Raw genomic sequence first — 13,121 nt, 5'->3', positions numbered from 1 at the left:
AACGTTCAGTCTGTGAGCAATAATCTCTAGCTATGAGATCGTCATATCTCTGTCTATCCATCTATCTTGTACGTACAATTTGTATCTCTTTCGAACAGGCTTTATGTTAGGCTGTGAGCGCTGCACTTCCGTCGTAAAGCTGCTTGGGATCGCAGAGGAGCAATCCCCTGTTTCGGTTACTTGATCGTACAATTATAGCATAAACAGACTTACCTCCGGATGTACTCGTACATTATAGAGTCGTTCCATTCAGACTAAGTTTGACAGTAGTTTTTCGAAGATAACTATGGAAGCGGCAAAGTAAAGCTCTTCGAATTGGCTCAAGTTTTAGATGACTAATCAAGAAAACTCCAAATCCTAAGCAATACCAATGGCTGTCTTTTGCTGCTGATCATACAGCTACCCGACATAATGACATAATATCGTATATAACCCCGTAAATCATCTCTCTTCATCCCTATCCCACTTATGAACCCAAGGCCAGCGACCATCTCTAGGCTCCACGCATGCCAAATGTGTGTGCTCTGTTGGCTGGCTGGCTCTAACCCTTTGCCAACATGTCTATTTTGGTCAATGGCATTGGCAACGAAGCCATTTGTTAATTGTTGCCTCACCCCCTGCGGCGGTGCCTGTCATAATTATGGAGCAGTCGCCTGCCGCCTGCCGCCTAACGCCTGCTGCTGCTGCTCAAGTTGCCTTCAGCTGCCCGCTAAGACTGTGCTGCATCGTCGCCTGTCTTGTTATTATGGATGAATGCGATGCTGCCACGGATGCCCCAACTGCTGAGGCTACTTTGGTCTGGTTTGCGTCTGTTCTGGTTTGATTCTGCCACCACAGATCGGGTTTCAGTATTAGCCAGTAATTAATCATGCGCCTTGTTATAACGGTCATTTGTGTAATTATAGACCGGGATCGATCCCGCTCTCTCGCTCGCTCTCTTGCTAATGCATTCAATAAAAATGTAAATGCATTCGCGTATCGCGAGCTCAATCAGAATCGAGTGAAAATTAATGGCCAATAAGCGAAAATGAATCATGCGATTGGGCCTGAATGGCTCCCAACATTTTGCGAATGTTGTGGGACCCGCGACCCACGGCCCCTGCCCCAAAACATCTCGAGGGCCCACTAAAACCCCGATATAAACACAGAGCCCACAGCTAAGACACTCCACACACACACACACACGCAGCCACAGAAGAGAGGAGAACAGAACTGAGCACAGAGCGAAGGAAATCGTTGGCGATAAATCTCCCATTTACCTTTAAACTCGAAATACGACCACCAATGGGGCGCTTTTCGTCTGTCCGTGGACAGGGCGGGCAGGGGTGGACAGCGAGAGCGGGACTCGAGAGCGGACACGAGAGCGGGAACGTCGGTTACAGTTACAGCCTTAAATCCACTAACAAATAAAGGAATAAATGGCCCATAAAAAGGATTTTACAAATGCCCGGCTGCCACTACAAAAAAAACCCTCGTGTGTTTCCTATTTTACAGTTATCGTGGGTTCTTTTCTGTTTTGTAGTTTCCTGCGAGACGAAAGAGAGAGAGCGAAATGCTTCCCTCAAAGAATTGTGTAACGGGAGCCGAAAATGGCAACAAGTTGGAGCAGCAGAAAGGGGAAGTTTTCCCCACGGCATTCCTGTAGAAGAAATTGTAAGAAGGAATTTGAATTTGGGAAAAATAAAAAATTGCTTCCGTTGGTAATTCAAGCTTTTATTAATTTCCATAAACCTTAAGTTTAATTCAAGAATATTCTCGCGCCATTTTGTGATATTTTTGAAATACCATTTAGTATTTAAAGAAATTTTCAGCCATGTAATTTGAATGTATGTAATATTTACATGGCGGGGATGCCAGATAGCCAGAAAAAGGTTAGATACCCTTTGCTACTAATAGTCCCACCAAAAGAATATCATTAACAGAAATAAATCTTGTAGAAAATTGATTCAATATTAAAAGAAAATAGGGTACACAAGTGCCCATACTATCGGTTGGCCAGCAACAAATGGTCAAATGATGTAAAACTCCATTCCCACCCACGTAACCTTTTAATGTAATTTATTTTGGTAGACATTTTTAGTTTTAACCTTATTTTGCAATCAATTATACAAATTGTAGTCATACAAATCAATCAATGTTGTGGAATATGGATGGTTGATTCTGATAAAATTATAGTTTAATCGCTGAGAATACTAACCAGCTGGTAATATTAAATAGAACATCAAAGTCGAGGAATATGATTTAAGACTACGGTATATTTACAGTATATTTTGAAAGTTAATTGGTATATTTGGTATAATCCGAGTGTCTATCGGTATAGCTTATCGATGTTTCCGATAGTCACACTCTTTGCTTGGTATATTACGGTAATCGGTAAAATCTAAACACAAGTAGAATTAAAAGAAAACAAGAAAACAACAAATTTAATCTGAAAAGCGAACCCACAACGAAGGCCATAACATAATCCCAAGTGAAAAACCACCAGAGCTGTGCATTTAATGTTCCAGAAATCACGCGTCTCTCGGCTCTGCGAACGGAAACGGGAACGCGAACGTGTTTGGGGCTAGTTTTTTGTGTGCAAAAGTGGACTTAGTGGCTGACGGGCTGCAGCAACTAACTGTGATTTGGGGAGAGACATAGCCGCCGCCGCGGCCACAGGAGCGCCCAGTCCTCAACCCGATTCGCTGGCGGAGGCCAAGTAAACGGGGGCGTCGCGTGCCCGCTTATATGTGTGAGCCGTGTGTGTGTGTATGTGCGCGGTGTATGGACAAGAACAAGTTGCAGCGCTCGCGAGTGTGCACAGGTATTAGTGGTGTTCGGTGTGGCAGTGTGCGTGCTGGGTCTTGATGTCTGCGCTGTTTCCCAGACGACGACCAAGAGGTGAGCACACAGGTGAATTATCGGTGCAATACGCTGCCTTGGCAACAGAGCCGCAGAGTCGCAGTCACAGCCCTGGCCACAGTCGCATCCAACAATAGGCGACCCACCCCGACCCAACAACAACAACAACAACAAGTAGCGGCCACCGAGTAAAGCAAACAAAACCTAAAACGAAAATGTTGCGTTTTCTGAGCCGTCGCAAGGTGCGCAACAACTACGCGGATAATGCCAGCAGCCCTCGCGGTGGCGTCGGCGGCGGCGGCATGGGCGGTGGCGGGGCCGTCGTGGCCAGCGGCTCCCAGATTAAGCCGCAGCGCATCGTCGTGAACAAGAACAAAATAGACTGCCGCGTCATACTGCTGGACAATACTGACCTTTCCATCGAATTATCGGTAAGTATAGAATTACACTCTGTTTGTTTGTTAAGTAATAGCCCACCGGGGGACTATGCCATATGAAAGTTGACATAAATTATTGTTTGGGGAGTACGTTTCGAGTTGAATCAAGTCAAGTCAAGCAAAAACCCCACTCAAAGGTTAATTGCTGATGTGTGGGACTGTCACACAGACACTGCGATGAGCCTGCGCGTGTATTGTCGCTGGCTGCCTGAATGTGAAATAAACGATAAACGAAACCACCGCCACTGGCGGCGGCGGCTAGCTGATCTTCGCATTGTTGAACCCCGCTAAGCGAACGTGATTAGTTCAGGGCCAGCTTGATTTACAGATACCCGGCATCGCGATGGGCACTAATTTTCGCAACTTTGCACTTGGAATTTGCAGAAAAAGGCGTTGGGCAGCTTCCTCTACGAGCAGGTCTTCTATGCGCTGGACATCATCGAGAAGGATTACTTTGGCCTGCAGTTCATGGACGCCAATCATGTCAAGCACTGGCTGGACCCCACCAAGCCCATCAAGAAGCAGGTCAAAAGTGAGTACTTGGACAGAGTTCAGACCTCTCAAAGTGGCCGCAACTAATGCAAAATGATTTCCTCACAGTTGGACCACCTTACACATTCCGCCTGAAGGTGAAGTTCTACTCTTCGGAGCCGAATACGCTGCGCGAGGAGCTCACGCGCTATCTGTTCTTCCTGCAATTGAAGCAAGACCTGCTGGAGGGACGCCTCGACTGCCCGGACGACAAGTCCACCGAGCTCTGTGCTCTGGCCTTGCAATGTGGGTTGAATCCTCTTTGAATAATTTCCTTTTACTAATTTACTTTCCACCCACAGCTGAGTTGGGCGACTACGACGATCAGGAACACTCGGCGGCCACCGTCTCGGAGTTCCGTTTTGTGCCGGAGCAAACGGAGGATCTGGAAATATCCATTCTGGAGGAGTACAAGACATGCCGCGGCCTGACGCCTGCCCAGGCAGAGACGGCGTTCCTCAACAAGGCCAAGTGGCTGGACATGTACGGCGTGGACATGCACACCGTGCTGGGCAAAGACGGATGCGAGTATCACCTGGGACTCACGCCCACTGGCATCCTGGTGTTCGAGCGAGACCAGAAGATAGGTCTGTTCTTCTGGCCAAAGATCAGCAAGTTGGATTTCAAAAAGAAGAAGCTGACGCTGATCGTCATCGAGGATGACGACGACGGACGCGAGCAGGAGCACACCTTCGTCTTCCGATTGTACAACGAGAAGGCCTGCAAGCATCTGTGGAAGTGCGCCGTGGAGCATCACACCTTCTTCCGGCTGCGGGCGCCTGTGAAAGGTCCCTCGGCACGCCAAAACTTCTTCCGCATGGGCTCGAGATTCCGCTACTCCGGCCGCACCGAGTTCCAAACCACACAGCAGAGCCGCGCACGCCGCACGGTGCAGTTCGAGCGTCGGCCTTCGCAACGTTTTGCCAGCCGACAGTCGCATCTGCTGCGAGAGCGCCAAAAGGCGTCCCAGGAGTCGGCCGCTTCGGCCGTGGCCTCGGTCAATGCTCGAGCTGCTGCAGCCGCGGCCGCTGCTGCGGCTGCCTCACACGCCAGCCAGACTCCAGTTCCATTGACTCCAGTTGCTGCGCCCGCGCAGTGCAACGACAACAACAGCGATGTCTTTGATTCGCTCATTTCCACGGATCAGTTCGTCACTGTCACGCCCTCGCCCTCTGTGCTCACTGTCATACAGAACTCTGCCATCATTGAGCCCGATGCTGCCTGCAGTGCTTCCATCAGTTCCTCCACACACGCGGGGGCCGCGTGCGCCTCCCTGGGTCGCAACTCCCTGAAGTCCAACTTTAGCAACGATGATCCGGCGTACAGCAAGATTGGATCCATTGGCAAGGCCGCTGGCTTGACTGTGAAGTATGCAAAAAGGAGGAAATGTGCTTTATAAATGTACCTTAAATCGTGTCTTGCTTCTTGCAGATTGGAGCCAGAGTACACGCCGCCGTATTCCCCGAATGCAACGAAGAACTTTGATGAGACCAATCCATTCAGGAGTGCAGCCTCGCATCATGGCAGCTTTGGCAAGGCATCCATTAGCTCCGGCCAGCTCAGGTAAGCGGCGCAGTTTCAGCTACGATCGATGTGCATTTATCGCTTTTACATCCTGACTAATATTGCCTGTTTGTGTGTGTTTTGCCGCCTGTCTCTCACCTGTCTATGTTGTGTCCTGTGCTTATGGTTCATTGTGCAGTGTTAAGAGCGGCTTGTCGGATAAAGACAGAGAGCTAGACTCATTGCTTAAGTCCATTGTGAAAGATCCATCCCCATCAGTGCTAGCAAACGAAGCCATTAACGATGCTAACAGTATCAGGTAGCGTAAATACCCACGAGCCACGAGTCCAGCATAGATATATTAACCAGCGAATCTCCATCTATTCCTCAGAGTAACCATCAACAAAACCTTCGACATGGACCACAATACGGAGACACTGAAGCGCCTCTCGAATGCCAACGAGAAGCCCAACAACCAAGTGAAGCTGGCCAATGTGGGCTCCACCTCGCTGCCGCCCGGCAACATCAAGTGCAATATACTAAAGGGTAAGCCGGCTACCAAGGGGATACTCAGAGTGGAGATTAATGGAACTTCCTTGACATTGCAGCTCGTGTTGAGGAGGAACTGGGTGCCGGTGGCAATGCGAAGCTGACCAATCAGATGTTTGTGCCTGCCGCCAGCTCCGCTGCTGCCCACTCCGTTATGCACACAAGCATCAGCAGCAACAACAGCGGCAGCAATCATGCACACAGCAGCGATGGACCGGATTCCCTGAACGCCACCTACATATCAGTGGTGAGTGGCCAACGAACCAGTTTGCTCCACACATTGCACCCGTTTCATGCTTTCTGTATGTTTTATTTTCATTTTCATTTGTTGGTCCGCACTTTATGTTTATTATGTGTATGTGTGTGTGTGTGTAAACTCTCGGTAAACGCGCAAACCCGAGCAGGGAGGCGATAAGCTGACGCTCAGCATACCGGAACAGAAACCGGCAACAGGCACGGGCACCGCCTCGGGCACCACCAATGGTAATCCACCCTTCAGCAACGCCACATTCGTCTCTGGCTTTACTGCGCCACTGACCCCACCGTCATCGCTGCCAGCCATACTCAACAACAACAACAACAGCAGCAGCGCCACCAGTGTGACTACCATCAGTACGCCCAGCAGCCCCACGGCCAGCATCAGTGTGGTGGCTGCCAACAGCAGTGGCACAGAGCCGGCCCCGAGCGTCGCTGCGCCCGCGTTGAGCAATGCCTCAGCTGCCGAAATACTCATTAATGAAATATTCATTAACAACATCATAAACAACAATGCCGCCGCCAGCAGTAACGGCAGCAGCAGCACTGGCAGTGGCAACAACGCAACCGAAACTGGTGCAAAGCCTGCGGCAAATGCCACGCCCAGCGCCGGCACATTGCTCTTCTCCACGCTCAGTGAGCAGGAGCGTCTGGAGGCGCAGAAGACGACGGGCCAGAAGCCGAAACCGAATCAGAACCAGAATCACAGCGAAGTAGATGCGCCGCAGAGTGAAAAGGTTTGACCATTGAGCAAGTTCTGTCTACGCTTTCACTGTCTGTCTATTAACTGGCCTAGAACAACGATTAACATTTAGTTTTCATTTCTTTCAAACTGCACGCAACTCTAACTCTTAGCGCTAGTTCGTTGAACTCCCCATTAACAGCTTTTAACACTCTTGAAAACGGTTGATCTTCCACAGAAAAGCAAGAGCAATTACCCGGAGAGCAGCCGCATTCCGTCCAGCAATAGCAACAGCAACGATATGGTCTCACCCTGGCTGGTCTCTTCGGAGGTTGTGTCGGCCCCCAAGGGACGCGAGCCGACCATAATACGAAAGTCCGTTATAACAACGCAGTTGTAATTATTGTTTAGCCCTTAATCTTTTACAAATGTAAGCCTAAATGTTCTTATTTATATACATCTACCTATACATATACATATTTTAGCTACGCAAATTCTAGGCAGACGTAAATGTACTCTCGTATATTTTTAATATAGACAAACGCTAGACAAGTTTTAAGCATTCCATGAGAGAGTGGCAAGAAAGCAACAAAAGCGACATAAACGACAATGAGAGAGCAGGTCCAATCAAAATGTAAACTGTCCATAAATGTGCCTTAACGATCTATATACATAAACATACCTACAAAACATATTTATATACATATACATATACATATACATTATATTCGTTTACATTTGAACGAACACGGGAACGAGATGTGCTAAAAACAGTGTACTTAAAATAAAGTTAACAATTCAAAATGTATTCATTTGCTAACTATAAGTGTATAGACTGGATTTGAAACCAACAAAAACAAAAACAAAAGTGATGAAGGCCTTCTGCTTAATATAGTAGCTAAGAAATGTGAGCATTCCCCCCTCAATGCAGTATTCCAACTAAACGACCAACAAGAACAACGAATCCGATCCGTATCTAAATTGTAACTACAAAATATTGACTGAAATTGTATACAAAACCGAATTGAGATGAAAATTTTAAAATGTGCTACCCGCCGGGTGTTAACCAATTATTATCCATCGAAATGTGAAGTACAAGTGCCAGTGTACTCCGAATTAGTATTTGTCTAAGCATACAGAGTGATGAGGATGTTGAAGCATTTAAATGTATAAAAATATTCAATAAAAGTGCATTTATGCATTAAACATTTACACACACACATGGGACCAGCGACGCTGCAGCATTTATTCCCCCCAACGACGAGTTGTGTGTTTTTCTCATCTATTTTCGATTTAGGCAGCCCATTCCTGGAAGCCAGAAGGAGGCCCAGCTGCTAGCTTCAAGTACAGAGCAGCAGCGGAGACACAGCGGAGGCCATAGCATCACCATCACCAACCCATTCCAGTCACACACATGTACTTGAAATTCCAAGATATTTTCGCAGCCCCCGAGGTCGTGGCACTGCAATTAAAAGACAGCCGGCGGTCGCCTTCAGCCTCACTGTTGCCCTGATGCCTGATTCCAAAAGAGAAATCTTTGGCGTACGTATGAATATCGTTTTAGAGAACACATTTGTTGATGCTCTGGCATGCTGCTGTGGCCCTATTTTTAGCCCAACGACGACGAGGGGGCAGCAGCTCCTGCGGATGAGCCAAAATGGACTGGAAGAGCGAAGAGCGCGCGTCTCTATAGAGATTATACCTATGCCATGCAAATGTGGATATGCACCTTTAGCAACTCTGCCCCCCTCCAGCTGTACATACATAGAGGAGGCCTGTACATATCTTCCCTTACATAGCCACTGGTACGTGGGCTATGCAGTGGGCGTGCAAAATTTCGTAATTTCCTGTGCGCGACGCCATCCGATGTGTTGCTAAAAATATATGTTGATACAGAAACTTCTGTCTGCTCGTGTGCATTCAATGAAAGATAATGTTGTTTTTAATATTATAGTTTCATTAGATTTAATTTTTAAGTGGAGTTCTACTTGTATAATTTATTTTGTTTAGACTGTAAATTTTGCATTCTTGATTCTCCTGAAATCTTCTTCTCCTCATCGACTGGTGCGACACTTCCAATAAATATTAATATAAGTATAATACATTATCATGCTGGTTTCAATTTGTTGTTCTTTGGTTGTCCGCGGGGGCAGCAAGAGGTGCGACTTAAAATTAATCATCCTCGAGTCCTAGGCGCCGCCAAACCGACGCCATCCTCCTCTCGTTTTTTGCTGTATTTGTTGTGTGTGTTCGTGTTGGTGTGTGGTGTTGTGGTGTGGTGGTGTTGGATGCTGCTGCTGCTGCTGCTGCTGCTTAGAAGCACTTGCGGTGGACGATGCCTGGGCCGGACTCATCGTACTCCTGCTTGGAGATCCACATCTGCTGGAAGGTGGACAGGGAGGCCAGAATGGAGCCACCGATCCAGACGGAGTATTTACGCTCTGGTGGGGCAATGATCTTGATCTTGATGGTTGAGGGCGCGAGGGCGGTGATCTCCTTCTGCATGCGATCAGCAATACCGGGATACATGGTGGTGCCGCCGGACATGACAATGTTGGCGTACAGATCCTTGCGGATATCCACGTCGCACTTCATGATGGAATTGTAGACGGTCTCGTGGATGCCGCACGACTCCATGCCCAGGAAGGAAGGCTGGAACAGGGACTCGGGGCAGCGGAAGCGCTCGTTTCCGATGGTGATGACCTGTCCGTCGGGCAGCTCGTACGACTTCTCCAGCGATGTGGAGGCGGCAGCGGTGGCCATCTCCTGCTCAAAGTCCAGGGCAACGTAGCACAGCTTCTCCTTGATGTCGCGCACAATTTCGCGCTCAGCGGTGGTGGTGAACGAGTAGCCGCGCTCGGTGAGGATCTTCATCAGGTAGTCGGTGAGATCGCGACCAGCCAGATCCAGACGGAGGATGGCGTGTGGCAGAGCATAACCCTCATAGATGGGCACGGTGTGGGAGACACCATCGCCAGAGTCCAGGACGATACCAGTGGTACGACCGGAGGCGTACAGGGAGAGCACAGCCTGGATGGCGACATACATGGCGGGTGCGTTGAAGGTCTCAAACATGATCTGGGTCATCTTCTCGCGATTGGCCTTGGGGTTCAGCGGGGCCTCGGTCAGCAGCACGGGGTGCTCCTCGGGTGCGACGCGCAGCTCATTGTAGAAAGTGTGATGCCAGATCTTCTCCATATCGTCCCAGTTGGTGATGATGCCATGCTCGATGGGGTACTTCAGGGTGAGGATACCTCTCTTCGACTGCGCCTCATCGCCCACATACGAGTCCTTCTGTCCCATGCCCACCATCACGCCCTGATGGCGCGGACGTCCCACAATCGAGGGGAACACAGCGCGGGGCGCATCGTCTCCGGCAAAGCCAGCCTTGCACATACCAGATCCGTTGTCAACGACCAATGCGGCAACCTCATCGTCACACATCTTGGCTTAGATTTGTTTTAACTGCAGAAGAAAGAGCACACGACACAGAGAAGACCGTTAATAAACGCCAGGAGAAGACACACTTTGGGTTTGGGTTTGGGTTTTTTGTGAATTTCTGTGTGTATGTTGTCCGGTTGAGATGTGTGATGTGTAAAATGTGTGATCTGATTGAAAAGTCTGTGGTATACTGACCGTTAAACAGGAAAAAAGACAACTAGAAAATCTAAATCAACACTTTCGCTGTAGAACTGCGAGTGGCCGCTGGACCGAGATGCGCTAATATTTATACCATTCGACGAGCGACCCTCACTCGAGCAGATATTCCACACGCAAGCACACACACACATGTGTTCTCTCAGACACATGCAACACATGGCATGGATGCACATTTGGGGAGGGGACGAAAATGTTGAATTTCTTTAAAAATAATTTGTTTTCGTTGGTTTGTTTTTGGATTTCGGTTCGCTTCGTTCATAATTCCGAAGGGGCAGAGACAGCCGCGCACACCCACAGATAGACACAACATCCATCGGCTGCACACACACACAGCGGCAGATCCTCCGGATCCGGAGCAACAGCATCCCCCAGCATCGTAGGCGTGGGCATTCGCTCATAGATCGTTTCGGTATCTGTGTATCTTTCCGAGAGTGGATCTCTGTGGCTGTGATCTGTGTATCTGTGTTCGTTTTTGTTTTGTCTAATTTTTAATCAACATTTGCACGTTGGTCCGTCCAATCCATACATGGTTGCGATGGAAATCTCTCGGCGATGAGAACGCACTCGTAATTAGAAAAAATAAAAATGTAGAAGGAATCTCAAAACACAAACCAAAACCAAAACCAAAACCAAAAATCTCTGTGAATTAAGTAGACTCGCAGCCGTAATTTGTGGCACTGGGTGTGGGTGGGATCGCGGAAATTGTTAATAGAGCGCGCGATGCATTTATAGATTTTGCTGCAAGTTTGTCTACGCCAATACTGAAATCAATTAAATATGCTGCCAAACATATTTTGCAATTAATATTCCTTCTGGCAATCCCTCACCCATTAATCATTAGAGACCTTATTCAAAATTCATTCAGTCAATGATCAAATCTTTTATTGACTTATTTGGTAGATACTTAGGGTGGGAAACTACACATCAAAAATATGTACATGAAAATAAAACAAAGTCAACCAAACATTCGTTTGTTGTTTACCCAATTCTCTCAGAATGCGTGCGTGTGTGTGGGTGGGAAAGCTGTGTGAAATGGAAATCGGAAAAGCAATGAAATGAAATGAAAGAAAAAGAAGGCAAATGAAAACACAAATCGTGCGCTCTCACGTTTTTGCATGAGATTCTTGGACGCTTACGCGCAGACCAAATATCTAGAGTATGGAATTCTATTTAAAGCGCAGAACTGAGCAGAATTATATATTTTATAAATATAAATATAGATAAGTATGCGATTGGCCAGTTATCGCAGGTGAGGGAATAGTCTGCACAGTTGTGCTGACATTTTAATACCCTAATATTAAGATATAATCTAGGACATTTTTAAATTTGTGCAAATTGTTTTGTATTTATGTTATTAAATATTTATAAATATTTTGAAAAATCATCTTTGTAACTCTTCATTATGTGTGGTCTAATTGGAACTAATTGGTTTTGGCAAGCATTTTCTATATTTTATTGAATATTCATGGGTTATGGTCATTGCTCACATTTGGTTTTTAAAGAACTTCAAACGTAAGCCCTTCTAATTTTGCTGTAATAAATGATAGTCCAAATGAAAGTTCAAATGCTTAAAGACTTACATTAATTTGCTAAGATAATTCCCAAGTCCCTAACAATAAAATTTCGAATTATTTAAGTTTATTTATTATTTATTTATTAATTATTATTTATTGTAAGCCTATGAAATCTCTTCCCGCTGCCCAAAACAATCATTTCCCGGGTTTCCTCTTCAACTACCTACAAAGTCCGTAATGCCCATCCGTATGTGCTCATATTTTATTTTCATTCAGTCGCTGATTCATCTTATCAGCTGGGTGTCATCTACATATTTACAACGCCTTGTTGAGTACCATTAACGTGTCTTTCATTCAACCAGCCACAACGATTGTTTGCTCAGAAGAAGCGTTCATTGTATATCTACATATGTATGTATGTATATGTATACATACCCATGTATGTAGAAACATTCGTAGCTATGTTATCTCTTGGCTGTATTCGTATTTGCTTCGGCCCACATTGGCTGGCTAGCAGCTGATTGAATTGTGTTGGCCAGCAGCAGCAGCAGCAGCAACAACAAAGCTGCCAATTTGAAAATATTGCAACAAATGTGCGCTGCCTAGAAATATTATTTATAAAAATGTATGAAAAGCACCAGCAGGCTGGCTGGCTGACTGGCTGGCTGACTGTACATAGACCCACCACCTTTTAAGGATGCGCCACTTGGACGGAGGCGAATGCCGACGACAGCTTGACGTTGGCGGCGCGCGCGCCTGTCCGTCCGCCGCTTTCTTGACAAGCAGCCGCAACGGGAAAAGCAACAGCAACAGCTACGGGTACGGCAGCCGTGCATTCCACGCTGTATTGCAATTTTTTCGTATTTTTAAATCGAATAATGTGCCAAGAAAATATTAATATATAGATACATAAACATATTTATGCATTTCTTTTGGGCCGGAGCTCTACGATTTTAATGTTTAGATTTTTTGCAATTAATTAATTAATTTAATTATATGCTGGGGCGTCACTGATGGTCGGCCATAGTTCTGTGCAGATATTTATGACCAATTATGGTGCTAAAAAGAATTGTTGCTATTATTGGGAAAGCCACTCATGAGCAAGTGCCCTATCCCTCCGTTCTGTGATGTTCAATGGGTTCCGTAGAT

General features: G+C 46.7%; 2 protein-coding genes across 4 annotated transcripts; one reads left to right on the top strand and one right to left on the bottom strand.

The window, feature by feature from the left end:
• Window positions 1-2,345: 2,345 nt before the first annotated feature.
• LOC117899528 (band 4.1-like protein 5) lies at window positions 2,346-7,666 on the top strand. 3 transcript variants are annotated; one of them, XM_034809594.1, is made up of 10 exons: window positions 2,347-3,272; window positions 3,663-3,810; window positions 3,879-4,055; window positions 4,112-5,177; window positions 5,241-5,372; window positions 5,512-5,631; window positions 5,704-5,858; window positions 5,921-6,108; window positions 6,266-6,853; window positions 7,037-7,666. In XM_034809594.1, exons 1-10 carry the CDS (start codon window positions 3,057-3,059, stop codon window positions 7,196-7,198), a joined length of 2,952 nt encoding a protein of 983 aa, XP_034665485.1. In that variant the 5' UTR covers window positions 2,347-3,056; the 3' UTR covers window positions 7,199-7,666. The 3 variants fall into 3 exon arrangements, with proteins under 3 accessions (XP_034665486.1, XP_034665485.1, XP_034665487.1); XM_034809595.1 differs by lacking the exon at window positions 5,512-5,631 and having other exon boundaries at window positions 2,346-3,272; XM_034809596.1 differs by lacking the exon at window positions 6,266-6,853 and having other exon boundaries at window positions 2,348-3,272.
• A 1,096-nt stretch (window positions 7,667-8,762) lies between these two features.
• Window positions 8,763-10,590, bottom strand: LOC117899529 (actin-87E). Its single transcript, XM_034809597.1, has 2 exons — window positions 10,435-10,590; window positions 8,763-10,263 (listed from the first exon to the last, which is right to left on the bottom strand). Exon 2 carries the CDS (start codon window positions 10,240-10,242, stop codon window positions 9,112-9,114), a length of 1,131 nt encoding a protein of 376 aa, XP_034665488.1. The 5' UTR covers window positions 10,243-10,263; window positions 10,435-10,590; the 3' UTR covers window positions 8,763-9,111.
• Between the last annotated feature and the right edge of the window lie 2,531 nt (window positions 10,591-13,121).

Source organism: Drosophila subobscura, chromosome O, assembly GCF_008121235.1.
Source record: "Drosophila subobscura isolate 14011-0131.10 chromosome O, UCBerk_Dsub_1.0, whole genome shotgun sequence".
Lineage (NCBI taxonomy): Eukaryota > Metazoa > Arthropoda > Insecta > Diptera > Drosophilidae > Drosophila > Drosophila subobscura.
Note: the sequence above shows the minus strand (reverse complement) of the source record. Positions and strands in the feature narration are given on the sequence as shown.